This window comes from Bipolaris victoriae (assembly GCF_000527765.1).
Source record: "Bipolaris victoriae FI3 unplaced genomic scaffold scaffold_31, whole genome shotgun sequence".
Classification (NCBI taxonomy): Eukaryota; Fungi; Ascomycota; class Dothideomycetes; order Pleosporales; family Pleosporaceae; genus Bipolaris; species Bipolaris victoriae.
Genome location: NW_014575361.1, coordinates 4,593 through 31,401, shown reverse-complemented (window position 1 = coordinate 31,401; position 26,809 = coordinate 4,593). Strand labels below are relative to the sequence as shown.

The 26,809-nt window shown below is 53.0% G+C and overlaps 9 protein-coding genes across 9 annotated transcripts; 3 read left to right on the top strand and 6 right to left on the bottom strand.

Annotated features, from left to right (window-relative positions):
• Positions 1-168: 168 nt before the first annotated feature.
• Positions 169-1,760, bottom strand: COCVIDRAFT_14926 (hypothetical protein; the record flags this gene model as incomplete). The annotated part of the gene is made up of 7 exons (XM_014702300.1): positions 169-664; positions 716-845; positions 899-1,085; positions 1,159-1,294; positions 1,347-1,387; positions 1,439-1,610; positions 1,660-1,760. The coding sequence occupies 7 exons, from the start codon at positions 1,758-1,760 to the stop codon at positions 169-171; spliced, it is 1,263 nt and encodes a 420-aa protein (XP_014557786.1).
• A 1,907-nt stretch (positions 1,761-3,667) lies between these two features.
• COCVIDRAFT_25548 (hypothetical protein) lies at positions 3,668-5,923 on the top strand (the record flags this gene model as incomplete). The annotated part of the gene is made up of 2 exons (XM_014702321.1): positions 3,668-3,899; positions 3,948-5,923. The coding sequence occupies 2 exons, from the start codon at positions 3,668-3,670 to the stop codon at positions 5,921-5,923; spliced, it is 2,208 nt and encodes a 735-aa protein (XP_014557807.1).
• Positions 5,924-6,789: 866 nt separating this feature from the next.
• Positions 6,790-9,182, bottom strand: COCVIDRAFT_25547 (hypothetical protein; the record flags this gene model as incomplete). Its single annotated transcript, XM_014702320.1, has 3 exons — positions 6,790-8,336; positions 8,387-8,862; positions 8,920-9,182. 3 exons carry the CDS (start codon positions 9,180-9,182, stop codon positions 6,790-6,792), a joined length of 2,286 nt encoding a protein of 761 aa, XP_014557806.1.
• A 1,548-nt stretch (positions 9,183-10,730) lies between these two features.
• COCVIDRAFT_36677 (hypothetical protein) lies at positions 10,731-15,126 on the top strand (the record flags this gene model as incomplete). Its single annotated transcript, XM_014702343.1, has 8 exons — positions 10,731-10,848; positions 10,907-11,103; positions 11,171-11,952; positions 12,286-12,432; positions 12,487-13,129; positions 13,185-13,337; positions 13,389-13,503; positions 13,553-15,126. The coding sequence occupies 8 exons, from the start codon at positions 10,731-10,733 to the stop codon at positions 15,124-15,126; spliced, it is 3,729 nt and encodes a 1,242-aa protein (XP_014557829.1).
• A 934-nt stretch (positions 15,127-16,060) lies between these two features.
• Positions 16,061-17,866, top strand: COCVIDRAFT_95954 (hypothetical protein; the record flags this gene model as incomplete). The annotated part of the gene is made up of 1 exon (XM_014702342.1): positions 16,061-17,866. The coding sequence occupies one exon, from the start codon at positions 16,061-16,063 to the stop codon at positions 17,864-17,866; it is 1,806 nt and encodes a 601-aa protein (XP_014557828.1).
• A 359-nt stretch (positions 17,867-18,225) lies between these two features.
• Positions 18,226-18,814, bottom strand: COCVIDRAFT_36675 (hypothetical protein; the record flags this gene model as incomplete). Its single annotated transcript, XM_014702341.1, has 2 exons — positions 18,226-18,658; positions 18,783-18,814. The coding sequence occupies 2 exons, from the start codon at positions 18,812-18,814 to the stop codon at positions 18,226-18,228; spliced, it is 465 nt and encodes a 154-aa protein (XP_014557827.1).
• A 997-nt stretch (positions 18,815-19,811) lies between these two features.
• On the bottom strand, positions 19,812-20,754 carry COCVIDRAFT_95902 (hypothetical protein; the record flags this gene model as incomplete). Its single annotated transcript, XM_014702340.1, has 3 exons — positions 19,812-19,871; positions 19,932-20,647; positions 20,700-20,754. The coding sequence occupies 3 exons, from the start codon at positions 20,752-20,754 to the stop codon at positions 19,812-19,814; spliced, it is 831 nt and encodes a 276-aa protein (XP_014557826.1).
• Positions 20,755-20,889: 135 nt separating this feature from the next.
• On the bottom strand, positions 20,890-21,636 carry COCVIDRAFT_25541 (hypothetical protein; the record flags this gene model as incomplete). The annotated part of the gene is made up of 1 exon (XM_014702319.1): positions 20,890-21,636. One exon carries the CDS (start codon positions 21,634-21,636, stop codon positions 20,890-20,892), a length of 747 nt encoding a protein of 248 aa, XP_014557805.1.
• A 674-nt stretch (positions 21,637-22,310) lies between these two features.
• COCVIDRAFT_36673 (hypothetical protein) lies at positions 22,311-25,310 on the bottom strand (the record flags this gene model as incomplete). The annotated part of the gene is made up of 8 exons (XM_014702339.1): positions 22,311-23,209; positions 23,259-23,426; positions 23,477-24,295; positions 24,347-24,673; positions 24,723-24,769; positions 24,820-24,901; positions 24,956-25,055; positions 25,194-25,310. The coding sequence occupies 8 exons, from the start codon at positions 25,308-25,310 to the stop codon at positions 22,311-22,313; spliced, it is 2,559 nt and encodes an 852-aa protein (XP_014557825.1).
• Between the last annotated feature and the right edge of the window lie 1,499 nt (positions 25,311-26,809).

The window sequence follows — 26,809 nt, the reverse complement described above, 5'->3', positions numbered from 1 at the left end:
GGAAGGTGGTAATACGGCCGTTTGCCGTGCTTTGTATTTTAATGAGTGACTGTACAAAACATTAACGATTAACTAATGATGATAATGATCTACGGTAGACGATGCCCTGTTGCCCAGATTCGCCGCCCCTGCACCTACAAATTCAAGCTTCTGCCAGGTATCATAATGTCATAATTTTTTGTACTCTATCCCGGTCGGGTCGCCAGTCTGGACCCGCGTCAGCTTTTGGACGTCGGGCGGTTTTGCTAAATCGACACTCAATCTACTTATGGCATCGTCTTCCTCTGCCACGGCCGACAAGTCGTCGTCGTACCGATGCCTGACCACGTCCTCGCCCACATCGATCTCCTTGTCTACAATTACGCTTATATTAATGTCGATGCCCTTGCCCATTTCCTTTTCCCGCACCGTCAGCCTCTTTTCGTCTTCAAAGTCAAAGCTCTTGCGATTCTTCTCCAAATCCTCGCTTCCGTCTCTGCTCACTAAATCTTGCTCTGCCCAGCTCTCAGGGTACCCAGGTAGCGTGGGCATCTCCGAGGGTGTGGCGGGTCGACTACACGGATGGAAAACGTGCTTGAACAGGGGATAGAGACAGGGAAGAGAGGCTGCGAGGATGCTGACGTCGACTTCGATTTGCGACCAGACTGGAACCCAGGCCCAGCCCCTGAAACCATGTTAGTAACAGTAAATAACGCACACGACATGCAAGGCCTACCAGCTGTAATCATTGTCCTGCCAGCCCTTTCCCGGTTTGATTGGTCTGCCAGCCATGATAATTTCACATAGCCGCATGGTGCTGGCAATAACGGGTATCAATCCGACAGAGAGGACGACTACCAGAGCCGCTACACCAATTGTTAGCTATGATTAGATACAGACCCAGCAATGGTAAACGTACTGCGTTGTCTACGATTGAACTTGAAGAGCCGTAGTAAGGGCAGGGGGAACATGAGAAGGACAATGTCGGTAGCGACGTTGATAGCGGCAGAGGTAATCATGAACTCAGACACGTCGATGCATCCTCCGTCATTGGCGTGCACAATGTCCCAAATGCGAGATATGGGTACACACAGAAAGAGCTGGGCCTGGGCAATGCGACTGTTAGCATAGGGTAGCAATGCGCTGTGCATTGGGCGAGTGCAAGCAACAAAAACGTACTGTGAATGAGGAGATGCCAAATGCAGTCATGAAGCCTGCGACTGTCCATACAGCAGGAGCCTGGACAATCCACGGTAAACCTTTTCTCCCATAGCCTATCCTATAGTATAGGGCAAGTATGCTCATCTTGACCGCCCTGATTTTTTTGAGTTAGGAGTTGGGCAGCGTGACAGACAGAAGATGCATACCAGTTTGCGACAAAGTATATGAGCATGTTGATCCACTGGTACTATTGGGCAGTCAGCAGTGTGCGTGATTGCAAGAGCGATGCGAAGCATACCATGAGCATGTGGTTGAACTGCTCGATGCGCAACTCGGTGGTATGGCGACCCTGGCCATGCTCGACTTGCAGTATGATGGTGACGGTCTGGGCAGCCCCAAGGACCGTGGCAATGGCAATGAAGACGTCGTCGAGGCCGAATCTCTTGACAATGCATGCACGTGTAAAGCAGCTAGACAGGGTTAGTATACAAAGGCATGCAGGGTGGGTGGTGTATGTACCGGAGGGCGACAAACGTCACGGCAACGGTGTACATGGCGAGGCTGACTCTGGCCAGCAGCGGACCTTGGTCATGGCCGTTGGCAAAGACAATGTGGCCCATTGCGTGTAGGGTAGGATGGTGGGAGACGCAAGGCGAGGAGTTGGGACATGGGGTTGTGAATGGCGAGCAAGGGACAGGGACAGGAGAAGAAGGGAAAAGGCAAGAGGCGATCGGCCAGGCGTGCGATGGCGCCGATGGGGCCTATTTCAGATCTAATACAGATGTGAAGTCAGCAGGAAGGATGGCGACACTGGCAATGCACCATGTCGATCAGCGCGTTGCAAACGTTTCCGCCGCATGATTGACGCGGCGTTATTTGAAACGCCAGGACGAACTTCCAGAAGCAAGCGGTACTATAAAAACGCGAAGGAGGAGCCGTGCGGCCCGTGCGCCAGCCTCGAAATTTGAACGTGGTGAGTGACACTGGTGTGACGAGGCCTGTCGCAACGCCTCTCTTGAAACCATGTTTGGGCCGACGGCTCCCAATGACATTGCAGCCAGGCGCGTGTGAAGAACCCACGGCCTCAGGTGCCTGCAGCGGTAGAGTGTGTTGAGTGGCTCGACTGTTTTTTGCTAGTACATGGACAGTAGTCGTATAGCACGACAGGCCTTGGGACCGAGGGTTGGGCCGACGAATACGACGGATCATCCCGGCTCTACTTATTCATGTCGAGTCGAGTGCATCAAGAGCCTCTTGTACGTCTCAAGAAGGGCGGAGAAACAACGGAAATTTTGGCTCCCAGGTTCCAGGTCACGGGTGGGGCGCTCGCCTGGCAGCCGTTTGCGGATAACGAGTCCGTGGCTTACATAACCCACTGGCTGGGCTGGGCCTTTGATGTCGAGCTTGCAAAGTGATAGTCTACTCATGGCAATTGTAGCATAAACGTCTGGCAACATGGGCTGATGTATGTAGTAGTCGGGTTTAGGGGTGCGAGGGCGGCAATGGTTTGTGCTAGTTGTGAATGCGGTGTGGGTGTTCGGCCTGGGCCGGCGGTGCAGCAGCCGTGCGCAGGCACTCAGGGCGACTGGTAGGCTGTGGCATGCCTGGGGGGATGGAGGTTGTTTTACTCTTAGTTTCCAATGAATGAGGGAACAGAACAGGTTGGATGGGAGAAGGGTAGACGGAATAAGTAAAGTAATGCCTGGGTGGACGAGGGAGCGAGGGCGAGGGGCTTGGGAGCGGCTGATCGGTGCGGGGGAAGCCTGATCAGGCTACGGGTGGCTGGCCTAGTGCTGGCAGTCCACACGTTGTACTCACGTCACCTTGGAAGCATCAAAAAAGCACTGCATTCTTCATGGAGCGGAGCGAAGGGGCAAAGGGGGGAGGAGGGGGAGGAGGAGCCATGTGGCGCTGCACAAGATGCTCAACAATCTTCTGGCAAGAAGCATTCACTGCGCTCGCCAGCACCGTCACTCCTACCACTGCTAGCACTACTACATACTGTGTACTGACTACTGTACTCCCACCACCATCACCCTGGGCCCAGACGCTGCCGCCCGCCCCCAAGCCCCTCGCAGCATTCGCCTATCTCAAGCTCCGTCGTGCCCGTGTTAAACCGCGCCCCGCGCCCCTCGCCCAACTCTCCGCCGGCTCTTCGACTGGCGGTTGCACCACATCTCTCTGGTGTCTTGTTGCTCGCATCGGTGCAGGTGCTACCGCATCCACGGCAGGTGCTTCCCTCGCATACTGCCTGCCCGGTACAGTAAGTAGTAGCCGCGCCTTCCCCTCATGCCACTGCCAATGCCAACACCCCTGCTGTACGTACTGCAACCTGCAGTAAGCCCCTCTTGCGCCACTGCATGAGTGTGAGCACGCTCAATTCCTCGCCTGTAACCGCTAACTGTCTTGTTCTCCCAACAGTCTCCAACTACCCCCACCAGAGGCCGCGCCTGGTCCGCCTGGTCCGCCACACGACCACTCCTACCTATATTCACTCCCTTGAATATCCCCTCGCCCCGAGGTCGCCATGGCCACTCACGCGACCATCACCTTCTCCCAGCCGGGCGTCCGTCCTCCCGTCTATGTCACCTCCTCCCTCAGCGGCTGGACCCCGCTTGAGATGGACGTGGCCGACGACACGACCGCCTCGGGCGACCCCATCTTCACAAAGACATTTTCCAATGTGGACCAGGGGAGCTACCAGTACAAGGTCCGTCTTGGTCAAGACCACTGGATCTTGGACGAGTCAAAGCAAACGGGTATGGCTGAAAGCAGGCTCCCTCGGGTGCCCCGCTGACACACAGCAGCTACCGACGACCAAGGCATTCGCAACAATGTTATCCATGTCGAGCCCGCTGCTCCTGAGCCTTCCCAGAGCTCAGCGCCAGACAGTACACCTACGCAAGCAACCACATCAAGCGATCCGCCTGCAGCACCCTCTCATGAGGCTGCCTTGAAGCGGCTCGACAGCCGCAAAGACAGCACCATGGACCAGGACCTACTACCCATCCCATCAGCTAATCTGGAGCGTGATGCTAAACAAACAGGCGAGGTGGATTCGTCGACCAAGCCTGACGTGCTGGAACCGCCTCATGTGCCCATTGTTGTCATCGACAAGGTGGACACCGAACCTGCGTCTGCCGAGGACGCTACTGAGGACGCTACCGCTGCCCAACAGACTGCGCATGACACGAAGGCTGCTGACGCATTGCCCGACAAAGTCGAAACTGTACCTCAACACCACGTTGAGCCTGGCACAGGCGATGAGCAACCAGCACCATTATTGCACCATGAATCTTCCCAGGCCGACCCATCGCCCTTGCCGCCCTCCATGGACACGATTGACGAAGAGTCTACGCCTTCATCGGCCGATCACACTAGTTCTGGAGACGCCATGGACACCCCGTCGGAATTGGACGAGGGTGACGAGTTGAACTTGGTACCCTTGCTTAGCCACGAGACTAGTGTAGGCCACGAAAGCAACGGGCTTGCAAATGTACCCCTGTTTGCCCACGAAGCAGAGACTGGAAACCATCATGCCAATCAAGTCCCGCTCTTGTCACATGAGTCCAATCTACCAGACGACGCCGCTGTTACGACCGACTCTGATGGAGGAGATGAACTAGACCGATTTCCATTACTGGCGCATGAAGGCAAATCCTCAGCGTACAAGGGAAGCGGGATTGTAGCCAAGGGTAATCATCTCGAGGACGAAGGATCACATCTTGATAAGCCTCATAGTAATCATGGAGATGATGGCGACGCGCCTCTCCTGCCTCACGAGCGCGAAGCGGAAACCGCTGATCATGCTGGCTCAGTTTCTTCACAAGACTATGCGCCATTCCCGACGGAAAAACAGTCTGCCTTTGGCTACGAAACGGAAGGTGCACAAAATCTCTTTGGTGGGCCTGGCCGATATGACTTCTTCAAGACACGAAAAAACAGCAGCCTGCCTCATCGATTGCCTCGATCAGATGCTGAGGACGAAGACCTAAACGATCCGTCATTAGAACGCTTTCCCACCAACCGTGATCTAATTCTGCAGCGCGTAGCCTCAATAGGGGCTGATCTCCCCGAAGATGAGGCCACGCACGAACACCCTTGCTCACCACAACCATCAGTCTTCTCGCAAGCATGTTCTTCAGTTGATCTTGCACCAGTTAAATCATATACATCGTTGGCCTCTGTGCCTGAAGCGGACGATAGCGATGAGGAGGACGATGAACAAGACACTCATGACCTTGACAGTTTGCCTTCGCCCATCTATATCGGTAAAAACTACCTTCGTGTATCCAATCCACCATCTGGATTCGCCCGTGACCCCAACGCCACACCTGTCATCAACGCAAGTAAGCAACTGGGAGATATAATGCAGGCCAAAGACGAAGACTCAGCAGACCATGCAAAAGAACCCATTGGCGAAGCCAAAAGCATAAACGGATACGACGGTGCTCAGGACGAGTCAAAATCTACCAGCACCTTGCGTGATGCCATCTCCTTGCCTACCAAGGCCACAACACCTCCGCCCACTTCTGATCTCAATGCTACAACTGAAGCACCCCAACCGGCTTCCAATACGGACTCAGAGCTTCGACAACGCAAAGGTCTTGCTGAAGAGCCCTCACAGGACACAGACACCTCAGAAACTCTCGCAAAGGACACGACGACTTCCAAAGATAAGGTGGAAAACACAGTACCATCTTTGGCATCTCTACACCAGCCCGAGAAGCACAATGGCGGCGCGCTCAAGCTCTTGTTTGGCGATCGGAAACGAGCCAGGTAAGCCAGCATCTTGTTTCTTCTACACGTGGTTTGTGGCTATATCCTTCTATGCACGCCCTCTTCTCCTTGCAGCGTCATCATTCTCAGTCAGGACAGATCTTGCTAACATGGCTTCTCATTCTAGTGCATCAGCCCTTGTCATTGGTGGGGCGCTTGCGGCATACTATTACATGTCTGCAAAACCCTAGTGACCTCGTTCACACCCTTTTTTGTTTCTCTCTCTCTCTCTCTCATCAATGTTGTGTTTGATTCTTCTGATGAGCGAATGGCACATTAGACCAGTGCATGATGCATGACGGACGTACAATGAATGACCACGGCTAATGAAACTCATGCTTGGTAATCGAGTCAAGCGCTTCGGCGTACTTGGGGCACTTTGCACGTTACTTCTCCTCTCTTGCTCCTTTTGTTGTTCACTATAGGCTTTTTAGTAGCCAGGATCCTACGCGAAGCTTTTGTCAGATTCACAGCTACGTAATGATACGAAATGATAACAATTGGCAACACAGTCTCTCCCTCTCTCTCTCTCTCTCTCTTGGAGGCAAAGGTTCTTATCGTATTCATATCTCATTTCATAAAAAGGCGTACATGCTATCTGCCTGTTCCTAAAGCAACGCTATCTAGGTATCGAAGAATCTCCCCTGATCCTTTTGTGAAAAAGAAACTGCCGGAAAGACTCAAGTCTATGGAAGAATCGTCAGCGAGTGGACAAACTAAGCAGCCCAGAGTGTGCCCTTTTTTTTCATGTTTAACCCACAAGGAAAGCAAGTGTACAAGGAACAAACGTTACAGGCGCAGCCTCGTTTGCTGTTTCTTCTCTTCATCTCTTCAACTTCCTTCTCTTTTCTGCTGCTTTGTTTTTTTTTCTTACAAACGAGGCCTGCTTGCCCCGCTCGATGGTGTACTCACCGACTTGTTCTTGATGTCATAGCGGTCGTTGTTCATAATCTTCTCCCATCCAGCAACAAAGTCCTTGACAAACTTGTTCGCGTTGTCCGATGATGCGTACGTCTCGGCAATGGCACGGAGCTCAGGGTGGTGACCAAAGACGAGGTCGTGGCGTGTGCCTGTCCACTTCTTCTGGCCAGTCTTGCGGTCGAAACCCTCGTACAACTCCTTGCTAGCGTCGGTTGCCTTCCACTCAAGGTTGTTGTCGAGTAAGTTGACGAAGAAGTCGTTGGTGAGCTGACCGGGGCGCTGGGTAAAGATTCCGTGAGAGGAGCCGTCCCAGTTGGCATTCAGCGCACGCATACCACCAGTGAGAACAACCATCTCGGGGGCAGTAAGCCGGAGGAGGTGGGCCTTGTCAACGTCGAGCTGCTCGGTGCGGACACGCTCGGTGCCCTTTCCGTAGTTGCGGAAACCGTCTGTGACGGGCTCAAGGTGCTCGAAAGACTGCACGTCAGTCTGCTCCTGGGAAGCGTCGGTGCGGCCTGGCGCAAAAGGAACAGGCACACCGGCAGCCTTCTCAACTGCGGCGGTACCAGCAAGGACAATCAAGTCGGCCAGAGAGACCTTCTTGCTGCTGCTGCTGTTGAACTTGGACTGAATGCCCTCAAGAGCCTTGAGAACCTCAGCCAACTCCTTGGGGTTGTTTACCTCCCAGTCCTTCTGGGGAGCGAGGCGGATGCGAGCACCGTTGGCGCCACCACGCTTGTCGCTACCGCGGAAAGAAGCTGCTGAAGCCCAAGCAGTGCGGATAAGCTTGGCAGGCTCAATGCCAGCGTCGAGAACCTGCTTCTTCAAAGTTTGGATCTCAGACTCGCCAATGATCTCACCCTCGGGCTCAGGGACAGGGTCCTCCCAGAGAAGAATCTCCTTGGGAATCTCCGGGCCGATCCACCTGGAGCGGGGACCCATGTCACGGTGAAGAAGCTTGAACCAGGCACGAGTAAAAGCGTCATGCAGTTCCTCGGGATGGTCTAGCCAGCGGCGGGTGATCTTCTCGTAGGCAGGGTCCATGCGCATCGACAAGTCAGTGGTAAGCATCCTGGGCTTGTGCTTCTTGTTGGAGTCGTAGGCGTCTGGAATGATTTCCTCATCTGTCTTAGCAACCCACTGGTTGGCACCAGCAGGGCTCTTCTCCAGCTCCCATTCAAACTTGTAGAGGTACTCTAGGTACTTGTTGCTCCACTTGACGGGAGTGCTAGTCCATGTGACCTCGAGACCACTGGTGATAGTATCTGGGCCTTTGCCACTGCCGTGCTTGTTCACCCAGCCGAGACCTTGGGTTCCAAGGTCCTCCGAGTTGGGGTCTGGGCCAGTGTTTTCGCTGGGAGCAGCACCGTGTGTCTTTCCGAATGTGTGGCCACCAACAATGAGAGCAGCAGTTTCCTCGTCACTCATAGCCATACGGCCAAAGGTTGTGCGGATGTCGTGGGCGGCGGCAACGGGGTCGGGTACGCCCTCGGGACCTGGAAGAGTCAGTAACAAGCAGAGACGTGTATTCCAAGAGGAAACTTACCCTCTGGGTTCACGTAGATGAGACCCATGTGTGCGGCAGCCAGTGGCTGCTCAAGATTTCTCGCTGTGTGGGTATCCTTGGCGTCGTTCTTGTGCTGGTCACCGTCCATGATGCCCTCGCCCTTGATACCCTTTGCGCCATCAGCATAACGGACGTCGCTGCCGAGCCACTCGGTCTCGCCGCCCCAGTAGACAGACTCGTCCGACTGGAAGGTGTCTGAGCGGCCTCCAGCGAAACCAAAGGTTGGGCATCCCATGGACTCAATGGCAACGTTTCCGACGAGAAGCAGAAGATCGGCCCATGAGATCTTGTTTCCGTACTTCTGCTTGATGGGCCAGAGCAGGCGGCGGGCCTTGTCGAGGGAGACGTTATCGGGCCAGGCGTTGAGGGGAGCAAAGCGCTGCTGTCCATCACCACCGCCACCACGGCCGTCAGTGACACGGTATGTTCCAGCAGCGTGCCATGCCAGACGGACGCTATTTTGCAGGGTTAGAGGGCGAGACAGAGAGGCAAGGGCAGAGGGTCAAACATACAAAAAGCCACCATAGTGGCCAAAGTCGGCAGGCCACCAGTCCTGCGAGTCGGTCATCAAGGCTGTGAGGTCCTTCTTCAAGGCATCGTAGTCGAGCTTCTTAAACTCTTCGGCGTAGTTGAAGTCAGGACCAAGAGGGTTCTGTCTGGGGTCGTGTTGGCGCAGGATGTTTACCCTGAGCTCATTTGGCCACCAGTCCGAGTTTCGTGTGCCAGCGCCGGCGACGTTGGGCACCTTCTTGACAGGACACTCGCCTTTAGACATGATGAATGATTGGGTCGTGTGCTGTGAGAGTGAATGGTTCAAACACAGGCTGTAGAGCAGTGTAGTGGGAGCAGCGTCTAAGTATATAAGCGGCGAGTAGCGGGGCATTCATAAGCACCCGTTCTGGCCACTGGTCGCTGCTCCCCTCCATTCCCCTCTCCCCTCCAAGTCGCCAGAGCAGTGGGTCCGCGTATGATGGCTCGATTTTGCCTAGCATCATGGCCAGTCACCCCACTACACGATTCCCGGTGTCCCCAGTGGCCAACAACACATGGCTGACGACATGTACTTTGTTTGCGATTACTATCAATTTTTTTTCGTTCATTAAGATTGTTTGCACTCTTCAGAGTTGACGTGCCCGCCCTCTGCATTCCAGTGTAGACGGTCAATTGCACGAGATTGTCAGGTGAGAGGCATGTGGACTGGAAGACCCCGCTTTCACGACCGGAACCGGTTCCGCATCACGATCGAGGGCGCATATGAAATTCGCCCCGTTTGATTGGCCAACGCGAAATCACGTGATGGGCCTGCGCACCGAGGCTCGCAAGGACTCTGGTGGCGGAAAACGACGGCTCCATGTGCTGCACAGTCCCGACACCTGCTTTGAGTAAGCACAAGCACTCCAGATCTGCACACATCATCTGCTGTCCTAGACTAGGCTGTATCTCGTAATTGCCACGCCTGCACACGTATGTCCAAGAATGCTAGATGCTTCGACGCCATTTACTAGCTGCCACGACTCAATGCCCCGACATATCTCTACGATCCGGTCGCCCAATGCTACACGTGTGAGGCTATCCCAACGTCGCTCTGTACTACTCTACACTACTTACTTCAGGCGAAGAAGATAACATTTAGCCAACAACTCGGAAATGATGTGCGCCAACTTGAAGCCCGGTCACCAGCCTTCAACTACTCCAGACATACTCTACTGCTTGTACTCACCATGAATCTTCTCTCTTCGGTATGACATTCCAGCAATTCCGCGCCTCCGCCCTTTCTACTACACTACACTACACTAAAGATGCGACAAGAAAACACCGGTTTCCTCCATCTAGGACATGCTTGCAACACTGTCAGCTTACATAGTGTTTGAGTGCCATGCCAACCCCACATACATTGCCCCGCATAGCCTCTCAACAGGGGCCCTCGACATGGGGAAGCTAGTTGCCCGCAAAATTGCCGCTCCCAACTTGTACAAGTCGACCCTGCGAGACAAGCCACCTGATTCAAAGCAGTCTGTACGTATAGTAATCAATGCCCTCGTACCCTTGACTGGAATGGTTCATCTGCGTTTCACCGGCTTGTTTGTACTAATAGGCCCGTTTCCATTCCGTCCGGCAAATGTTGGAGAAGCTATAGGGCTCCCTTCTTGAAGTGGGGTGAAGATATACCGAGGTGTTCGCCTACATACAACTGCTATCTATGTATATACTGCTCTGCTTCCTACTTTCTAGTCACTCCATCGGTCTTCTTCTTCTCCCTCTTCTTCTGCGATAACCCCAGTCATTTCAGTAGCTTTACCGGCTATCATAGACTCCATTCAACATGGCACAAGACAAAGTCCAAACATTTGAGATTCCGAAAACCTGTAAAGGAGGCGTCGTGGTCAATGAAGGTCCGGACTTTTATGTAGAAGTACAAGATGTTCCAGTCCCAGAGATTGGTAGGTTTTCAAAAGTGTGCTTTGCATTCCGGGCACATATGCTCACACGATCCAACAGGACCTACCGAAGTTCTCATCAAGCTCAATGCTACCGGCATCTGCCATTCAGATCTCCATGTCATGGCTAACGACTGGAACACGCCCAAGATGTCAGCCTTTGGAACTAAATGCTCTGGACACGAAGGCGCAGGCGTCATTGTAAAGGTTGGCGATCAGGTCAAGACTTTGAGGCCTGGTATGCGAGCTGGTTTCAAGGTGAGCAGGCCCAGGTGTCGCAACAACCACATTCATTTACATAATCGTCAGTTCTGACATGTCATAGCCAGTCCAAGACACTTGCGGTGTATGTGAGCTCTGCCGTAACGGCAATGAGTGCTACTGTCCAAAGGCTATCTTGACCGGCTTAATGTGCGACGGGTCATACAAACAGTACATAGTCTCGCCCGAGAGATACACGACGCTGATCCCAGACGGAGTGGATGACTACATAGCAGGGCCTATCATGTGTTCAGCTTCGACAATGTACACCTCGATTAAAGAATCCCAGCTGCGGCCAGGAGACTGGGCAGTTTTCCCCGGCGCAGGCGGGGGTGTCGGTTTACAGGGTTTACAACTAGCTAAGGCGATGGGTCTGCGAGCTGTGGCTATTGACACTGGAGAGGATAAAAAGAAGCTGTGCTTAGGAGTCGGCGGTGCAGAACATTTCATCGACTTCAGAAAGGTGGAAAACGTTGCCGACGAAGTAGTGCGACTCTGTGACGGCATCGGCGCACATGGCGTCTTTGTCACTGCTGTCCAAAGCTATCCCTCTTCGATATCCTACCTTGGTAACCGTGTCGGTGGCAAGGTACTGTGTATCGGGCTGCCACCGGCTGGCACTCAGCACATCGACGTCGACCCGACCCATATGTGCATGAAAAAGCAGACCGTAACAGGCACACTTGTCAGCAGCATGGCAGATACGGACAAGACACTCGAGTTTGCCAGTCGAGGGCTGCTGAAACCCATCTATACAGTATATCCCTTGAGTCAGTTCAACGAAGCAGTACAAAAGCTAAAGCGTGGCGAGGTTGCCGGAAGGGCAGTGATAGACTTTAACAAGGAGTAATTGATAGTTGGTTTAGATATAGAATAGAAAGAGCCTGAGTAATTTCAGTCCATTTCAATGAATTTCTAAAGAGACTGAGCCTACAAGTATCTTCTTGTCTTGTCATCAGGTGGCTGTCAAGGATCATGCGCTGCTTCGTACATACTACTTACTATCATGATTCTGTGCCATGGTGCACGGACCATTCCTGATTCGCTGTACCTGTCCCATCACGACTCAGCCCTACGTCGCAGATACCACGATTACTGTACTGTACATCTCTCCACATAATGATTGCTTGAGCGATGCACCCTGGCTTTCAAACAAGCATATGTCGAGGGCATGTCCAGCTCTTCGCACAGTCGGTCCCCAATCGGACACGTCAACACCTCGTCGAGCCGCGCATCCAACGGAAAGCAGCCAGCCGTTGAAGATGACCGCAGCGATGAAGAGGCACTGTTGGCGGACGATCCACTAGACCCCGATTTACCTGAGCAGTACGCACTTTTGCAAACATCTCTCCGCTCACGATACTGAACTGCATTGCCCAGACTATCATTCAAACGCAAGCCAAAGGCATCCGCTTCTCCCTTTGGCTTCTCACGCTATTTCCCCTCGCCGCTTACGCCCTCCAGCAGTCGCGCATCGCCCTCGCCACGATCTCATCGTACAACTCCTTCAAACGAACTCGACCTGAACTATCTCGAAACACCAGGCAGCGCCGATGAACACACCCAAGACGCCAAAGATGCAGGCGGGTTAGATTGGCACGTTGAGGGGCCGGGCCGAAGGGTGGGCTACGACGATCTTACCGCCATCGACTGGATCTTTGAATATGCAAAGGAACGCCAGCGGTTGAGGTACCTCTATACAGGCACCAGCGGCATCCTGGGGCACGTGAAGCAGCTTGCAGATGCAAGTCAGGTCTGGATCATCTTGGTCGCCGCAGGCATACTAAGCGGAGGCATCGCCGCTTTCATTGATATTGCGAGCGATTGGCTTGCGGATCTCAAGACGGGATATTGTCACAATGTGGATGGAGACGGGCGATTCTATCTGAACAAGAGCTTCTGTTGTTGGGGAATCAACGAAGCACAGGCCTGTCACGATTGGGATTCGTGGGGCTCGGCTATGGGCATTGGGAGTGCTGGTGGAAGATATGTTGTCGATTATGTATTGTTTATTCTCTATTCGGTGAGTGTCCAATGATGAATTGGATTGGAAGAACAAGAACACTAACAGCTATTAGGTGCTTTTTGCAGCATGCGCCAGCTTTCTAGTTCGAGAATTCTCTCCTTATGCCAAACATAGCGGTATACCGGAAATCAAAACTGTTCTCGGTGGGTTCGTTATCCGGCATTTCCTAGGCGGCTGGACGCTAGTCACAAAGACAATTGGCTTGGTAAGTAGCCTCGTAAGAAACAACTTCTGGATCGCTAGCTAACTTGGCCAGTGTCTTGCAGTCGCATCAGGTCTGTGGCTGGGCAAGGAAGGTCCCTTGGTACATGTAGCATGCTGCTCGGCGAACCTCTTCATGAAGCTGTTTAGTAGCGTAAACGGCAATGAAGGTTAGTAATTTTACGCTCGTTACTAGTGACAATCCATTGATTTGAGTAGCACGGAAACGAGAGGTGCTCTCGGCTGCGGCTGCAGCAGGTATTTCAGTCGCCTTTGGTGCACCTATAGGCGGTGTACTCTTCAGCCTGGAACAGCTGTCGTACTACTTTCCAGACAAGACCATGTGGAGCAGTTTTGTATGCGCCATGGTAGCAGCCGTCACTCTACAAGCATGCAACCCCTTCCGCACTGGCAAGCTTGTCTTATATCAGGTCACTTATCATAGTGGGTGGCACGACTTTGAGCTCTTACCCTTCATCTTTCTCGGAATTTTGGGCGGTCTTTTTGGAGGCTTGTTCATCAAGCTTAACATGGGCGTTGCGGAGTGGCGAAAGAACAGACAATACCTCAAAGGCCCTGTGAGGGAAGTTGTCATGGTGGCATTCGTAACGGCCCTGATCAACTTTCCCATCAAGTTCATGCGCGCCCAAGCTTCCGAACTAGTGCATATTCTTTTCGCTGAATGTGCTGATCTCACCGAAGATACGCTGGGCCTCTGCAAATCTGGCAAAGCCAACACTGGAGTAATTGCTTTGTTACTCGTGTCTTCGGGACTGGGCATCATACTAGCAGGCTTCACATTCGGTCTGCAGATTCCAGCGGGTATCATCCTTCCTTCCATGGCCATTGGCGGTCTTTTTGGTCGTGCAGTGGGACTATCCGTGCAGGTGGTCCAGGCTGCTTGGCCGTCCCTCTTCTTCTTCAGCTCCTGCGAACCTGATGTACCTTGCGTGACCCCAGGAACGTACGCTATTATTGGAGCAGCATCGGCGCTTGCGGGCACCACACGTATGACCGTTTCGATTGTGGTCATCATGTTTGAGCTGACTGGGGCGCTCACGTATGTTCTACCCATTATGATTGCAGTCATGATCAGTAAATGGACTGGTGACGCCATCTCCCCACGGGGCATCTATGAGTCGTGGATACACTTTAAAGGGTACCCTTTCCTCGACAATCGCGACGACAACGGTAGCTCGATTCCAGATGTCAGCGCAAGCCATGTCATGACACGCATCGAAGACTTGACGGCCATAACGGCAACCGGACACACTATTGGGTCACTGCGTGGGCTTTTGTCTCAACATCGGTTCCGCGGGTTTCCCGTCATCGACAACAGCCGCGATGCCCTCTTGCTTGGGTACATATCAAGAACTGAGCTACAATACGCGCTTCAGACTGCCCTGACGCCTCCTCGGAACCTAGCGCCTGAAACGGAAGCTTACTTTGCCCACCAACCCCTCTCCGACCCCACGACTTCCCTTGATCTCCGGCCGTGGATGGACCAAACGCCCATGACACTAAATGCCAAAGCCAGCTTTCAGCTTACGGTATCCATGTTCCAGAAGCTGGGGTTGCGATATGTCTTGTTCACGGATCGAGGCACACTCAAAGGGTTGCTTACCAAGAAGGATGTCTGGTACGTCATGGAAGGCATGGAGGAAGAGCGTGAAGACGACGGTAGAGGGGGGCTCGGAGGGGAGAGACAAGAGGATGAAGAGGATGAGCAGAGTGACCTACTGGGCACGGCGGAGGACGAGCACGCAGGCTTGATTGGTGACCATGGTAGATAGGGAGCAGAAACTGAGACTTGACACCGTGTCTAGCACCTTCTATGCCGGTGGGCTTGAAGAAAAAAAAGGTCTCGATCTCTGTTGGATCGTCATGTGATGATATCACCGCATGTCGCGCATGCGGTGTACTGTAGGCCACGCCAGTGGGGGATTGCTCGTTTGGCAGGTCGGCCGTTGATCAGGGCCACGGGGAGGGCTTCCCGCCAGGAACGCAAGGCAAATCAACAAGCGAAGCTCTCACCGACAGTGACGCTACGACCAAAGCATACTGTCGGCCTCGGACTTGGTGCGACGTGTCGTCCGGCTCTTGAGAAGTGCAGAGAGTGGAGTGGATACAATGCAGTGCCAGCTGCATGGCGTGGTCTGTGCAGCGCAAGACTCGGCCGGCCAATCACAGGCGAGAGGGTGGGTGTGGCCGTAAGAGGCTTAGCGCTATGGCGGTGCCGCGGCTTGCTGCTTGGACCTGCATCCACCCGCCCTTAACATCCGGCCTCGCCCATCCAGACTCCAGAGCCTTCTCTCCCCGCCCCCCCGTCTGTGACTCGGCCTTTGTTTGTCCCAGTACACCACCCCAGATCCCCTTACACTCGTTTCACCGTCAAAGAACAAACATCGACACCCGCCATGGATGCCTTGATCGTCTAACGTCAAAGAAGCACGGAGCGGCTATGACTAGGCCTTGGCATACGTCGCGATCCGGCAGACGACGTGAATCGCGCTGAAAGAACACCAACGCTTGCACGCGATAGCGGCGCCTCGCCAATCATCTTTGCCAGATCTACACCATAACAACTCTTCCCACCACGCCCACACCATGGCCCACGCGACCGACCCAGAGCGCAGGAGCAGAAGGAAGCATTCGCATTCGTCATCCAGGGCTTCGAGGACGCGCTCCTCGTCCAAGAAGCCTCATGTTTCGCCTCCCGTGCCAGACATGTATTTGCAAGACCATGCACCACCGGTCCAGGCTACCCCTCATAGCCAGCCCCAGTACATACCACATCAGCGCTCATATTCCCAATCTACTGTCACATCCCCACCCCTATACCACAGCTATTCTGCGAGCCCGCCTGAACGCTCGGATTACGGTCAAATGCCCGGGGCTTATCCTCAAGATGTGCCGCGGTATTGGTCTCCTCCGCCCCAGCCTGTTCAGCCTTATGCCAGCCAATCCACTATCCGCTTTGCTTCCCCACCACCTCCTGAGTCACGCGGTCAGGGTCCTTTTCAGCAGCAATGGGATAGTCTTGACCGCATGGCTACGAGGTCTTTTACCAATTTGCGTGACACGGCTGGAAAGGGGATGAACAAGCTGACTACCAACTGCATCGAGCGGCCCACGGCTGCTGTCGCCACCAAGAGTATGCAGACTCTGTGCCGTGGGGCAGCGTTATACGACGTCATTACTTCAAAGTTCGATTCTGTTATTACTAGCATCGATGACGAACAGTTCAGCGGTAAAGAGCAAGATTTGATGATGGAGTTTGGCGACCAGATGGACTATGAGGAGCCCGTGAAAACGAGCCCGCCGCTTGGCGGAGGTAGACGTCATGGTCGGGAAGAGGTTTCTCCCAAGCCTGGTAGTGACAAAGGATCAAACCATTTCTCAAAAGTATGGCTCTACTCCAACTCACGCTTGCCACCGCATTTACCCCCTTTTAAAGTGTATCTCCCGACGTATCCCTTGTTGTGCTTGGCGGCAACGTACTCTGAAAAGGCGTACCTACCTCCCGGTACCAAGAAGAGTTCTGAAATGGAGACACACATCCCTGCCGACTGGCGTAGCGGCACCAAAGCCATGGTCCTAAAATCTATACCTGTCGAAGAGCTGAACACGATCGTGTTTGCTATTCGCGGAAGTCAGACATTCATGGACTGGGCCGTGAACTACAACTCTGCGCCAAGCAGTCCGGCCAAGTTTCTCGATGACCCAGGAAACTTGTGCCATGCGGGCTTCCTCTATGTCGCAAAAAAGATGATCAAGCCAGTCGCAGAGCGGCTCAAAGTTTTGCTACAAGAGAACCCTGCGCGCTCTAATTGTAGTTTGCTCATCACCGGCCACTCCGCAGGCGGAGCGGTCGCCGCGTTGCTATACGCGCACATGATGAGCACCAAGGTTGAGTCTGAACTCAGCTACCTCACCAGCTTCTTCAAGCGGGTGCACTGCATCACTTTTGGTGCGCCGCCAGTCAGTCTGCGGCCGCTCAAGAAGCCCGAAGACAAGCGGCACCGAAAGAGTCTTTTCTACAGCTTCATCAACGAAGGTGACCCTATACCGAGAGCTGATAAGAGCGTGCTCCGAAGCCTGCTCAAGCTGTATGCCAGTCCTGCACCCACCACGGCCTCGAGCTCTGGTTCTGCAACGGCGTCGTCGTCTAGGACCAATGTCTCGCGCTCACATTCTTCATCCCCGCCAAAATCCAGATCCAAACATGGCTTTGCTGCACGACTCTCAAGAGGATCGAAAATCTCGTTGGAAACAAACAACACTCAATCGTCTTCGTCATCTTCACTGCCCGCTTGGCCAATCCCGCCCTGCACCTTGTCGCCTGCCGGCCGACTGGTCGTATTGCGGCAGAGAGTAGGGACTAAGAGCGAGGACGACGTCGAAGCTGTGACGGTGGACGATGAGATGCTGAGGAAAGTTGTATATGGAGATTTGCTCAAGCACCAGATGACGACTTACAAGAAGCGCATCGAGGGTGTTGCTGTTCGCGCCGTTACCGCAAACGGTGTTTGATGAGACTGCCAAAAACTTTTCTTGACGAATTTGTATGCCTCACGACTTACATGATTACGAATCTTTTTAGAAAAGAAAATGAAAAACATATCCGAGTCTACTCGTCTCAAATCTCCTTTTGAACAGGATACGTGATTGGAGTCATAACCGCTGTATTCATTTCTCCTCGTAGGCAACATGCAAAGTGACCATTCTCCTTGTTCACACAGTGATTTCTCCAGAAAAAAAATGAGTCATTTTTGCAACATCAACTCTGATCATGCAGGTATATTCATAACCCCAGAAAAAAAGAATCAACATTGGTATAGTACTAGATCTATATCCCTAGCCTGGAAAAAGGGACGCCTCTCCTGCAGCATCTATGCCATGATCAAATCATACGCCGATTTAGCACTCATAAGCACCAAAACATAATGGGCCATGATACCCGCAGCACCGTAATACCTGCCCTTACCCCCACTCTCCGCACTCCTGGTATACCCCACCGAGTAAAACACGCGATTAACACTCCACGCAAGCCCGAGCGCGGCCGTCGCCATTGGGAATCTCAGGCCGGAAACGAGCATAGCAGCGAGAGCGGTAGGATGGTTTTCGCCAAAGTTCTGGTGAGCGCGCTGAGCGGCGTTGAAGGCGAGCATGGCGGATTTGGAGGCTGGGGAGGCGGTTTGGACTTGTTCGTACGACGCGTATTCGAAGGGGTACGGGATCTTTGCTGCTTTGCGGAAGGAGCCTACGCGCGCGCCGAGCCAGATGCCGATGAAGAAGGTGGAGACGGCGGCGCCGAGGACGTAGCTGGGGCGTGAGGGTTAGCTGGTGGGAGAGGCGAGGGTTGATGGATGGGCTTGTTGTTGGTGGTGTGGGAGTTGGGGAGATAAGGGGGGGTGAGAGGGGAGGCAATTGGATGATGAGTACGTACCCGTACTCGTCTGGAACCTGGATAATGGCCATGATGTCTGTTGGTGTTGTTGTTGGTGGTGTTGATGTATCTCTTCACGTTCGTCTATTCGCTGCGTAGTCGAGAGTTGCCCTTTCCAAATCTTCGTAAGGGAAAAAAAATCGTGGACAATCAACGTTAGGTAGCCAATTCAGCCCTTCTTATACGTCTCTTTTAGTTTTTTTTTTGGAGGCGTTGGATCGATGTGGAAATCGGTGGAATGTTGTTGCTTTGAAAGCAAAGGGGGTGGGAAAGCTACCACCTGTTCAGTAGTCGTGTTACGCGGACCAGTTTCGGTGGGGCTGCGGGCGCTGGTTTCCCCCGACTCCATGCTAAACAGCAAGACTCCATCATGCGTTCGGTGCAACATTCTTGCCGATTGCTACCATACAGCTATGCTGCGGAAAAACATCGTAGTACAGTGTTCTGTATTGTTGGGGTTACATATGGTTTACAGCGTTATGTGCTGTGTGGCTGGACGGATAGGGTGTGTTTGCAGTGCCCGTCGGACAGAAAGTGTTCCCATTGCGAATTCAGGCGGCCAAGCAGCGTCGAGGGTTGCGAGATCGTGTCACCAGGCGATTTCCTTACATCATCCAACCGCCTTGTTGTAAGGATATGATCTGTTCAGGGTGTTCAAGGGTGTCTTGTAGTAGAAAGTGGTTGATGCAGGTGAGTAGTAGGTGACATTTGGAGAAAAAACGAACAAGAAGAATGGCGATTTTTAGGGTTAAGTTAAGCTCAAAGACAAGACCGAGCATTGACTGCGGGTGGATATCGTGATTCCTCGGCAATATGACGACAGCTTTGCTGACCGATAACGTGATGACATTAGAACAGACAATTCCGGACTTGTTCTCTTTGGTGTGTCATAGATGTATTCATTCGAAGCAGGCTAACCATCTACTCTGCTTGATCAAACAAGCTTGTTCTTTTCCAGGACGGCATGCGAAGCTTTCGTACATAGTATGATCCATGTGTTAAGCTTTCACCACAGATGACCCCATCTTCTCATCCTCGACTACCTGTGATCCCCGACTCTTCTAGTGCCTCCATAGTACCTTGGAAATCCTGTCGCTCGTCAGCTTCTATTCCACCTAGGATACTGCTCACCCCAGAAAGTGTACTTACAGGTAGTGCAGCAAGCAAACACATCAAATTTCCTGTGACAAAGATTGCCCATGAGGCAGACGCCTGAACGACTAGCAGTTTCGTATACTTCCACAGCGTCCCCCTCAAAACACAAGTGTACATGTGAGTAACCGCGATTGGTAAGGCGAGGACCGTCTGCGCAATGTATCGACACCTGGAGAGAAGCTTCAAGAAGCCAGGGCTGTAGTTGATATCTTGAGCCCGACTCTTGGGCGACTTGACGTGTAGTTGAAAGCCTCGAATGATGCATAGAAGAATAACGGCAGCTGTGATGTTGAGAGGTGTATGGTAGCGAAGTACAGCAGAGCACTTAATCCCCCTGTCAAGCAAGCGGCTACACCGTCGCTTCATATTCTTGTTTGTCATGGAAAAAGAAGCTATCCATCGCGCTATCTGTGCGATACCCTGCGAAGTCATGTACTGCACACAGAAGAAGAGTGCAGAGTGGAGCATAGCTTTGGTAGCGACAGTTACAGGGGAATGACGGGTGTCGCGAACGAGTTTGTCTAGGAATTCAGTTGCTGAATTCCCACCCCTGCCATCAACGATCTCGCAATGGTATGTCTGGCGAGTTCGTCTGCCGATCCAGAAGCGAAACGTGTCGTAGACTACAGAGCAAACGGAGACCAGGAGTAGAGACAAAAGAGTATCGTTGATGATTGTAGTAAAATTCAGTGTGATGTACAAGGCAGGCTCTAAGATGAGGTTAGTTGACTGTAGATTACGAAGCAAAGCGTATAAATGTACTTTCTTGCCATAGCTCACTCCACACCGATCGCGTGGGAGAATGATCCTGAGCCATGTCGAGTGTGAGAATCAGGAAGGAACAGGGTGGATAGAGATCGTGGAGAGTGCAGGGTTGGCTAAGTCGATGATTTTTATGTTCGTTTGGAAAAGTGAAGCAGAGGAGGTTCTAACTCCTTTCACTTTCACCAGTCTATTCTCGCTCATACATGCAAAAGTGAAACCTGACACCCTGCTCCTCAATCCCACCCTCCTCAACGTTCTCACCGGTGAACTCTTGAATCTCGCCCCGGTCTGCATTCCTCCATACTGTTGTCTCATCTAAATTAACAGGAAAGAAAGTATCGCACTCAAACTCCTTCTCGATCTTAGTAAGCAACACACGCTTCGTTTGCGGAAGTTCAAGCGCCGTTCGGTATATGCTAGCCCCACCAATAACAAAGATTCTATCAATCTCGAGGTCTGTAGACGGTAAGTTGCTCTTGTCCTCGCGCTCAAGCTGAGCAATGGCGTCGAGGATACCAGAGCACACAAGCGGGCCTTCGACTTCTGTCTTCTTGTCTAGCTTGTTTGCAAATTCTTCTGGCTTCGAGGTGATGACTATGTTGAGGCGATCCTTGAGAGGCCGGAATTTGGGCGGTATGCTTTCCCATGTCTTGCGGCCCATGAGTACGGCATTGATTTTCCTGCGCCCTTCCACTGAGGCAGAGGGCGACGTACGCTTCGTCACTCGTGCGAAGAAGCCCATTTCCTTTTTGAGTTGGGGCCACGGCAAGACGCCATCCTTTCCTATGCCGAGACTCGGCGTGGCAGCAAGTATCAAAGTGAGTGTTGGGGGTTTAGGTGGCATAGAAGATGATGCGTCTTGTTCCTGGGTGGCTGAATTTTTCTTTGATGTAGTTGATGTGTCCAAATTGACGGAAGGATGCTCGTTAGACATTGCGTGGCGTCTTTCTAGAACCAAGACGACTCTAGAGTATCAGAAACAATTGAATGTAGCTTCGAGACGAAAAATAAGCGGAAGGCATAGACGTGGGTCGTGATATCGACGTGAAAGACATGCGGGGCCAAACGCGCTAAGTGACGCGAAGGAACGTGACTTTCAACGTCAGTCCTACCTGCCAAACATACCGTCTAGACATAGCCAGCCATGCTCACAGAAACAGAACCATAGAAGAACATGAAGTGACTTCGATAACGAGTTGGCATTCCCGAACGAAGACTACTAGATATAAAATACACAGGCCGGATGATGCCCTTGATCATGCACAGAAAACCCAAACACCCAAACGCACGGTGATAGGCCCGACACACAGCGCTGCATCATCCCATCATGCCACAGTCCCAACCCGTCTCGCTCGCCGGGAAGGGCGACGATACTGAACGCCTAGATAATTACACCTTTCGCAATGCCGCTACCCTATTGAAACACATTTGCAAGAAGAAGCCAAAAAATCCCGCACGCACCCATTTCATACAACGTCATCTGTGTCTCCTCGAGTTTCCAAATGGGTATCTTTTTAGGATTGTTTAAAGCGCATCGCGCTGCAAAGATGAGAAGCCTTTCCTTCTCCCTTGCAGCTCATCTTCGTCTAAGAGCGGGGGCGTGCGATACTATTCGCCCGCGCCTCCCTCACCACTACTTTTCAGTGGAATGGACAACGAGATCTTCTTTGGTGTTCCACCACCATCCTTGCCGGCATTGACATTGGGCGACTTCCGGCGCAAGTTCCGCAGGCTTCCTGAGCTTGCGTTGCTTGATGTTGAAGCACGGCGCTTTGGACCTGCAGATGTGGAGATGCTTGCAAGAAGCTCATCCTCCTCATCCTCTTCTCTACGGCGCTTTTCGGATATACGTTCCGGCGGCGATCCTGCAGAAGCAGAGTTTGGTGATGGAGTGGTTTCTGGGGTTTGCGTCTCTGCTGAAATCTTGTGCACAGAGGCCGGCAGCCCGGTAGTGAGATCATCCATATCGGCATCGTCGGCGTCGTCATCCGGGTAATTAACGAGGGGGCGCACCGGCGATGCTCCATTGAGGGCGATTTTGCCAGTAGTGGCAAGTTGTTCATCCTCATCGTCTGATGTGTTGAAGTATGCTTCCTCGTCCGCATCTACGTCCTTCAAGCCTTGACCCCACTTGCCACCATTGACATTTGCGGGATGTCGCGCAGGTGTGTCACTGTCCACACTTGTGAATGAATTGTCGAGCTCCTGAGTAGTGACTGGCTCATGGTTCTGGTCATACTTGAGGATCAGATTTTGGAATGTGTCGACATAGGTGACAGCTTGTAATCTCTCCCTGTACGTCTCGACCAGATGCTGAACAATCATCTTGATGTTTTCGCGCCTGATGAATTCAAACAACTCCAGGCATGCCGAGTTGAGGAGATTGTCGCGAGGCATCGTATCGAATAGGATCTGCAAGATGGGCTCGAAAAGGTGGTGTTGGATGATTTGGCGGTTATGTGTTTCGTCGTGGAAACCGAGAACAGTGCGGAAGTACTTGAGCGCAGCTGGGACAAGTCAGTAAACAAGACAGAAACAATCGTGGAAGATGCCTACTAAGTTTCAAATGCTTCTCCGGACAGGCCATAAGTTGTGCTACCCGCATTGCGAGGCCTTCGGATAGAATGAAGTATTTGCTGCGGAAAGAATGTTGACGGATGAAGAAACAAAGGACCTCGACCAGGTGGGCGTATAATGACACTTCTTGCATTGATAGATCTTCCACTGAACAATGTTAGCCATCTTCGCCTACAGGGACCAAGAGTTCAACTTACTAGACTCGCGGCCTTCGAGATCTTTGAGAGGCTGGAAGAGTTTCCGTGCAGACTCGTCGTAGAAATTTTGAATAAAAGAGTCAGTTTGCGGTATGGACGGAAGTTGACCCCTCATCTTAGCAAGGAAGTCACTGTTAGTTCGCCCAAGCGCCTCTATAGACGCCGAGTTGGCATTGGGGTCTAGCAGAATCTTAATCGCATCTGCCATCTGCGCCTTGACTCCCAAGTCCACTTCAATCAGAAGTAACTCAATCAGGGTATCGGTAAGTGGCTTGGTCTTTTCCTGAATGGCCTTGAAAATGTAGCTGCGCACCATGAGAGCATCGTGATCGATCAAAGACACAAGTATGTCTGTGCCTGCTACTCGAACTGAAGCATCTTGGTGTTTGAGCGCAAACTGTATGACTTCCAACAGGCCACCACTAATGAAGTTTTGATAAAGCTGCGCCCTAACATTTGCCTGCAGGCTCTTTGCTATGGCGCAACACTGCTGAATGAACAAGACTGCATCCTTTTTTCTCGAGAGATTCTGCTCCTTGGGCGAGAAGATGCCAAAAAGCTCTTTCAAAAAGGGGCCGTTTGCTTGAAGGTGCTGGACAATGTCGACTTGGTGGAAGAAGATGAGGGAGTTGAGAACGCTAAAGGTGGGGTCGTCGAGGATGCGTGCAAGCACCACGTCTTTGAGGTACTGTAGGCGATAAGTGTAATGAATTTTCCGCTTGATATTCTCGTCTTCAATCTTGACAACCTCTTTGAATTTGGATTCGTCGTCGAGGTATTGTCGGTGGTTCGCTTTGTGCAAGGGAAAATCCGGGTCGTCTGCAAGAAGTCAGCAAGCATTGAGGCAAGGTTGTCTGTGGCAACACTAACATTCTAGAGCTCCAACAACTCCCAGGACAACGGGGTCTGTCACTACGTATTCGATAATGGCAGTGTCGTTGAGTAGGATGAGCATCTTCATGATGCTGCATAGCCGGTGGAGATCCGATACGCTTTCGAGGTCTTCGGCCATGTCGACAAGCGGAATCAGTTTCGGTATGTAATCCTGAGCAAGGATGAATTTGGCGAGGGCTTCTCGACCTCCTGGGGTAGAGTTTGCAGCGCGCATATGGTTTTCAATCTCGTGAAGGTTGCCGAGATCTGGGTTTGGGAGAAGTATGGGATTAATATGGTCCAAATCGTCTGAAAGACCATCGTCTGGGTCAGCATTAGCCTGCTTGAAGCTATGTGGATGGATCCAACGTACCCTGCGCTAAAGTCTGCAATCGCGATTGCACTTCGTTGACAAAGTCCCTGTATGGAGTCAGCGCGGTGCTCAATTGACCGAGGCAGTGGATGCCTACCATATGCTGGCACAGCCCTCGGGCTCCTGAAAACTGAGGGCCATGTCGGTGCCATTTTGCTCAGTCCATACGATGAGGGTATCTGTGGCGGATTAGCTGCCGGCTTGTGTTTGGGTAGCGCATAGCACGCGCATACCTTGCTGTTTCTGATAGCCATCATCCTTGGAGATGCGCGTTTCGAGGAGCTGTCGCGACTGGTCGTCTTCGGACAAGACTACAATCCTTGCTTCCTCCTGCTGTCGAGTGACGCCAGTTAGCATGTGTGAGCGGCAGACATGGGCGTGAGCGTAGGCGTGGACACGAGCGCAGGCGCGGGCGCAATGGGGCTACACGTGTAGCAAGGAGGTGTTGTGGCGAGGGGTGGGGAGACGTACATTTGCTACAACACCCTTGCAGAAGCCGGTGCCTCTGTCGAACCAGTCATTGTTCTTGAGCTCGTAGACTTTGACGCGCTTCCGTTCGCTCGCCGGTGGTGGTGCGACGGTTGCCATAGCCGGGGGCGGCGTGTCGACAGTCTCCGGCTAGGGCAGAGGACCCTCCGGAGGGACAGCGCGCTGTTGCGATGGCTTGCGCAGGAGAGCGGGGGAGCGTCGGCGATGGGGGGAGATGGGGGGCGGCGTGGTGTTGTGGTGGATGCGGTGCTGGCAGATGCGGGTTAGGAGGCTCGGCGGCGCTTGTAGGCTGGCGCAGCGGCGCGGCAGCGGGGACGCGACAGACGAACACTCGACGATGGGCCAGCGTGGGCGCGCAACAGTAAGCCGGGGAGTCTGCGATGGCGGCGTGACAGGCAAGGTGATCAGCCTCGGACACTTTTGCAGGCGCGTCGTGGGTCGCAAAGTGGAAGCGGGAGAGCACAGGGCCGGGCTTGGGCACAGTGCATGCACTAAGATAAGAGCCTAGACCCGAGTGGCGGCACCAGAGCCTCAACACCACGCTGAACCCTGGGGATAGCGGCGATGGCTGCGTGGGCGAGGGCACGAGGCGGCGGCGGGTTGCGGGGGGTGCTTTTGCAGCTGTCCGGCGCTGCGAGCGTGTGGAATGAGTGCAGCTGTCGCCGCCCATGGCCAGATGCGCGCTCGCCTCACTGACGCAATGCCCTTGGCACTGCTGCTCATCAACACCACGCAGTGCTCGTTCATCTCGTTGTACCTACACAGGTCCATGTACATGTATATACATGGTAGTGTACATGGTATGGACAGCGCCCGCCTGTCGCTTGTCACGTCGTTGCATCCACTCACCCACGCGCCCACGCACTGTGCGTACCGTCGTGTGCTGCCGACAGCAAGAGCAACAGCAGCGGAGCAGCCACCAAAGGAGACAGTCCGTGTATGATCCGGTCACTCCGCTCCTCATGCCCATCCACTCTCGCAGCTCGCGCGATTGCAACTCACCTCACCACCATCCAATACTCGCACGCCGCCCCCAGATTCCCCTGGGATATTGTCATGACGTCCCCGGCCAAGCCACGCGATCGACTCGCCCGGCCCGCTCTGCATGGACGCAGTGCTGCAAGGCTGTGGTCCCGTCGAGATGCAGGTATTATACGGCGTACACATCTACTTCGATAGTACTGCTAATATAGCCGCAAAAGCATCGTCATTATCAAACATTGTCCAAAACACCCTGGACGAGCTGGAGCCACCTGGCCTGCCGCACTGCCAAAAGCACGTGTGCACCCATCCATGTATTGGCAAGCCATGCACCTAGTACACATGTACTCAAGTACGTACCTACGTAGCCATGTACACATGCAGTACATACAGTCTATACCTACTACATGGCGACTCGCCACCAAAAGCACAAGTGCCATCGCTATTACCCCGGCTGGCGTCATGGCGAGCCCGGCCTAGAGTAGCCAAACGCTTCCCCATACATACCACGTACATGCGCCATGTCCATCTCGCCAGCCTCTGGACTACTAAGGGCCAGCCCGAGCACGACGGATACTATGGATTCTGTTCGTTTTGGTCCGTCTGGAGCCTCGTCG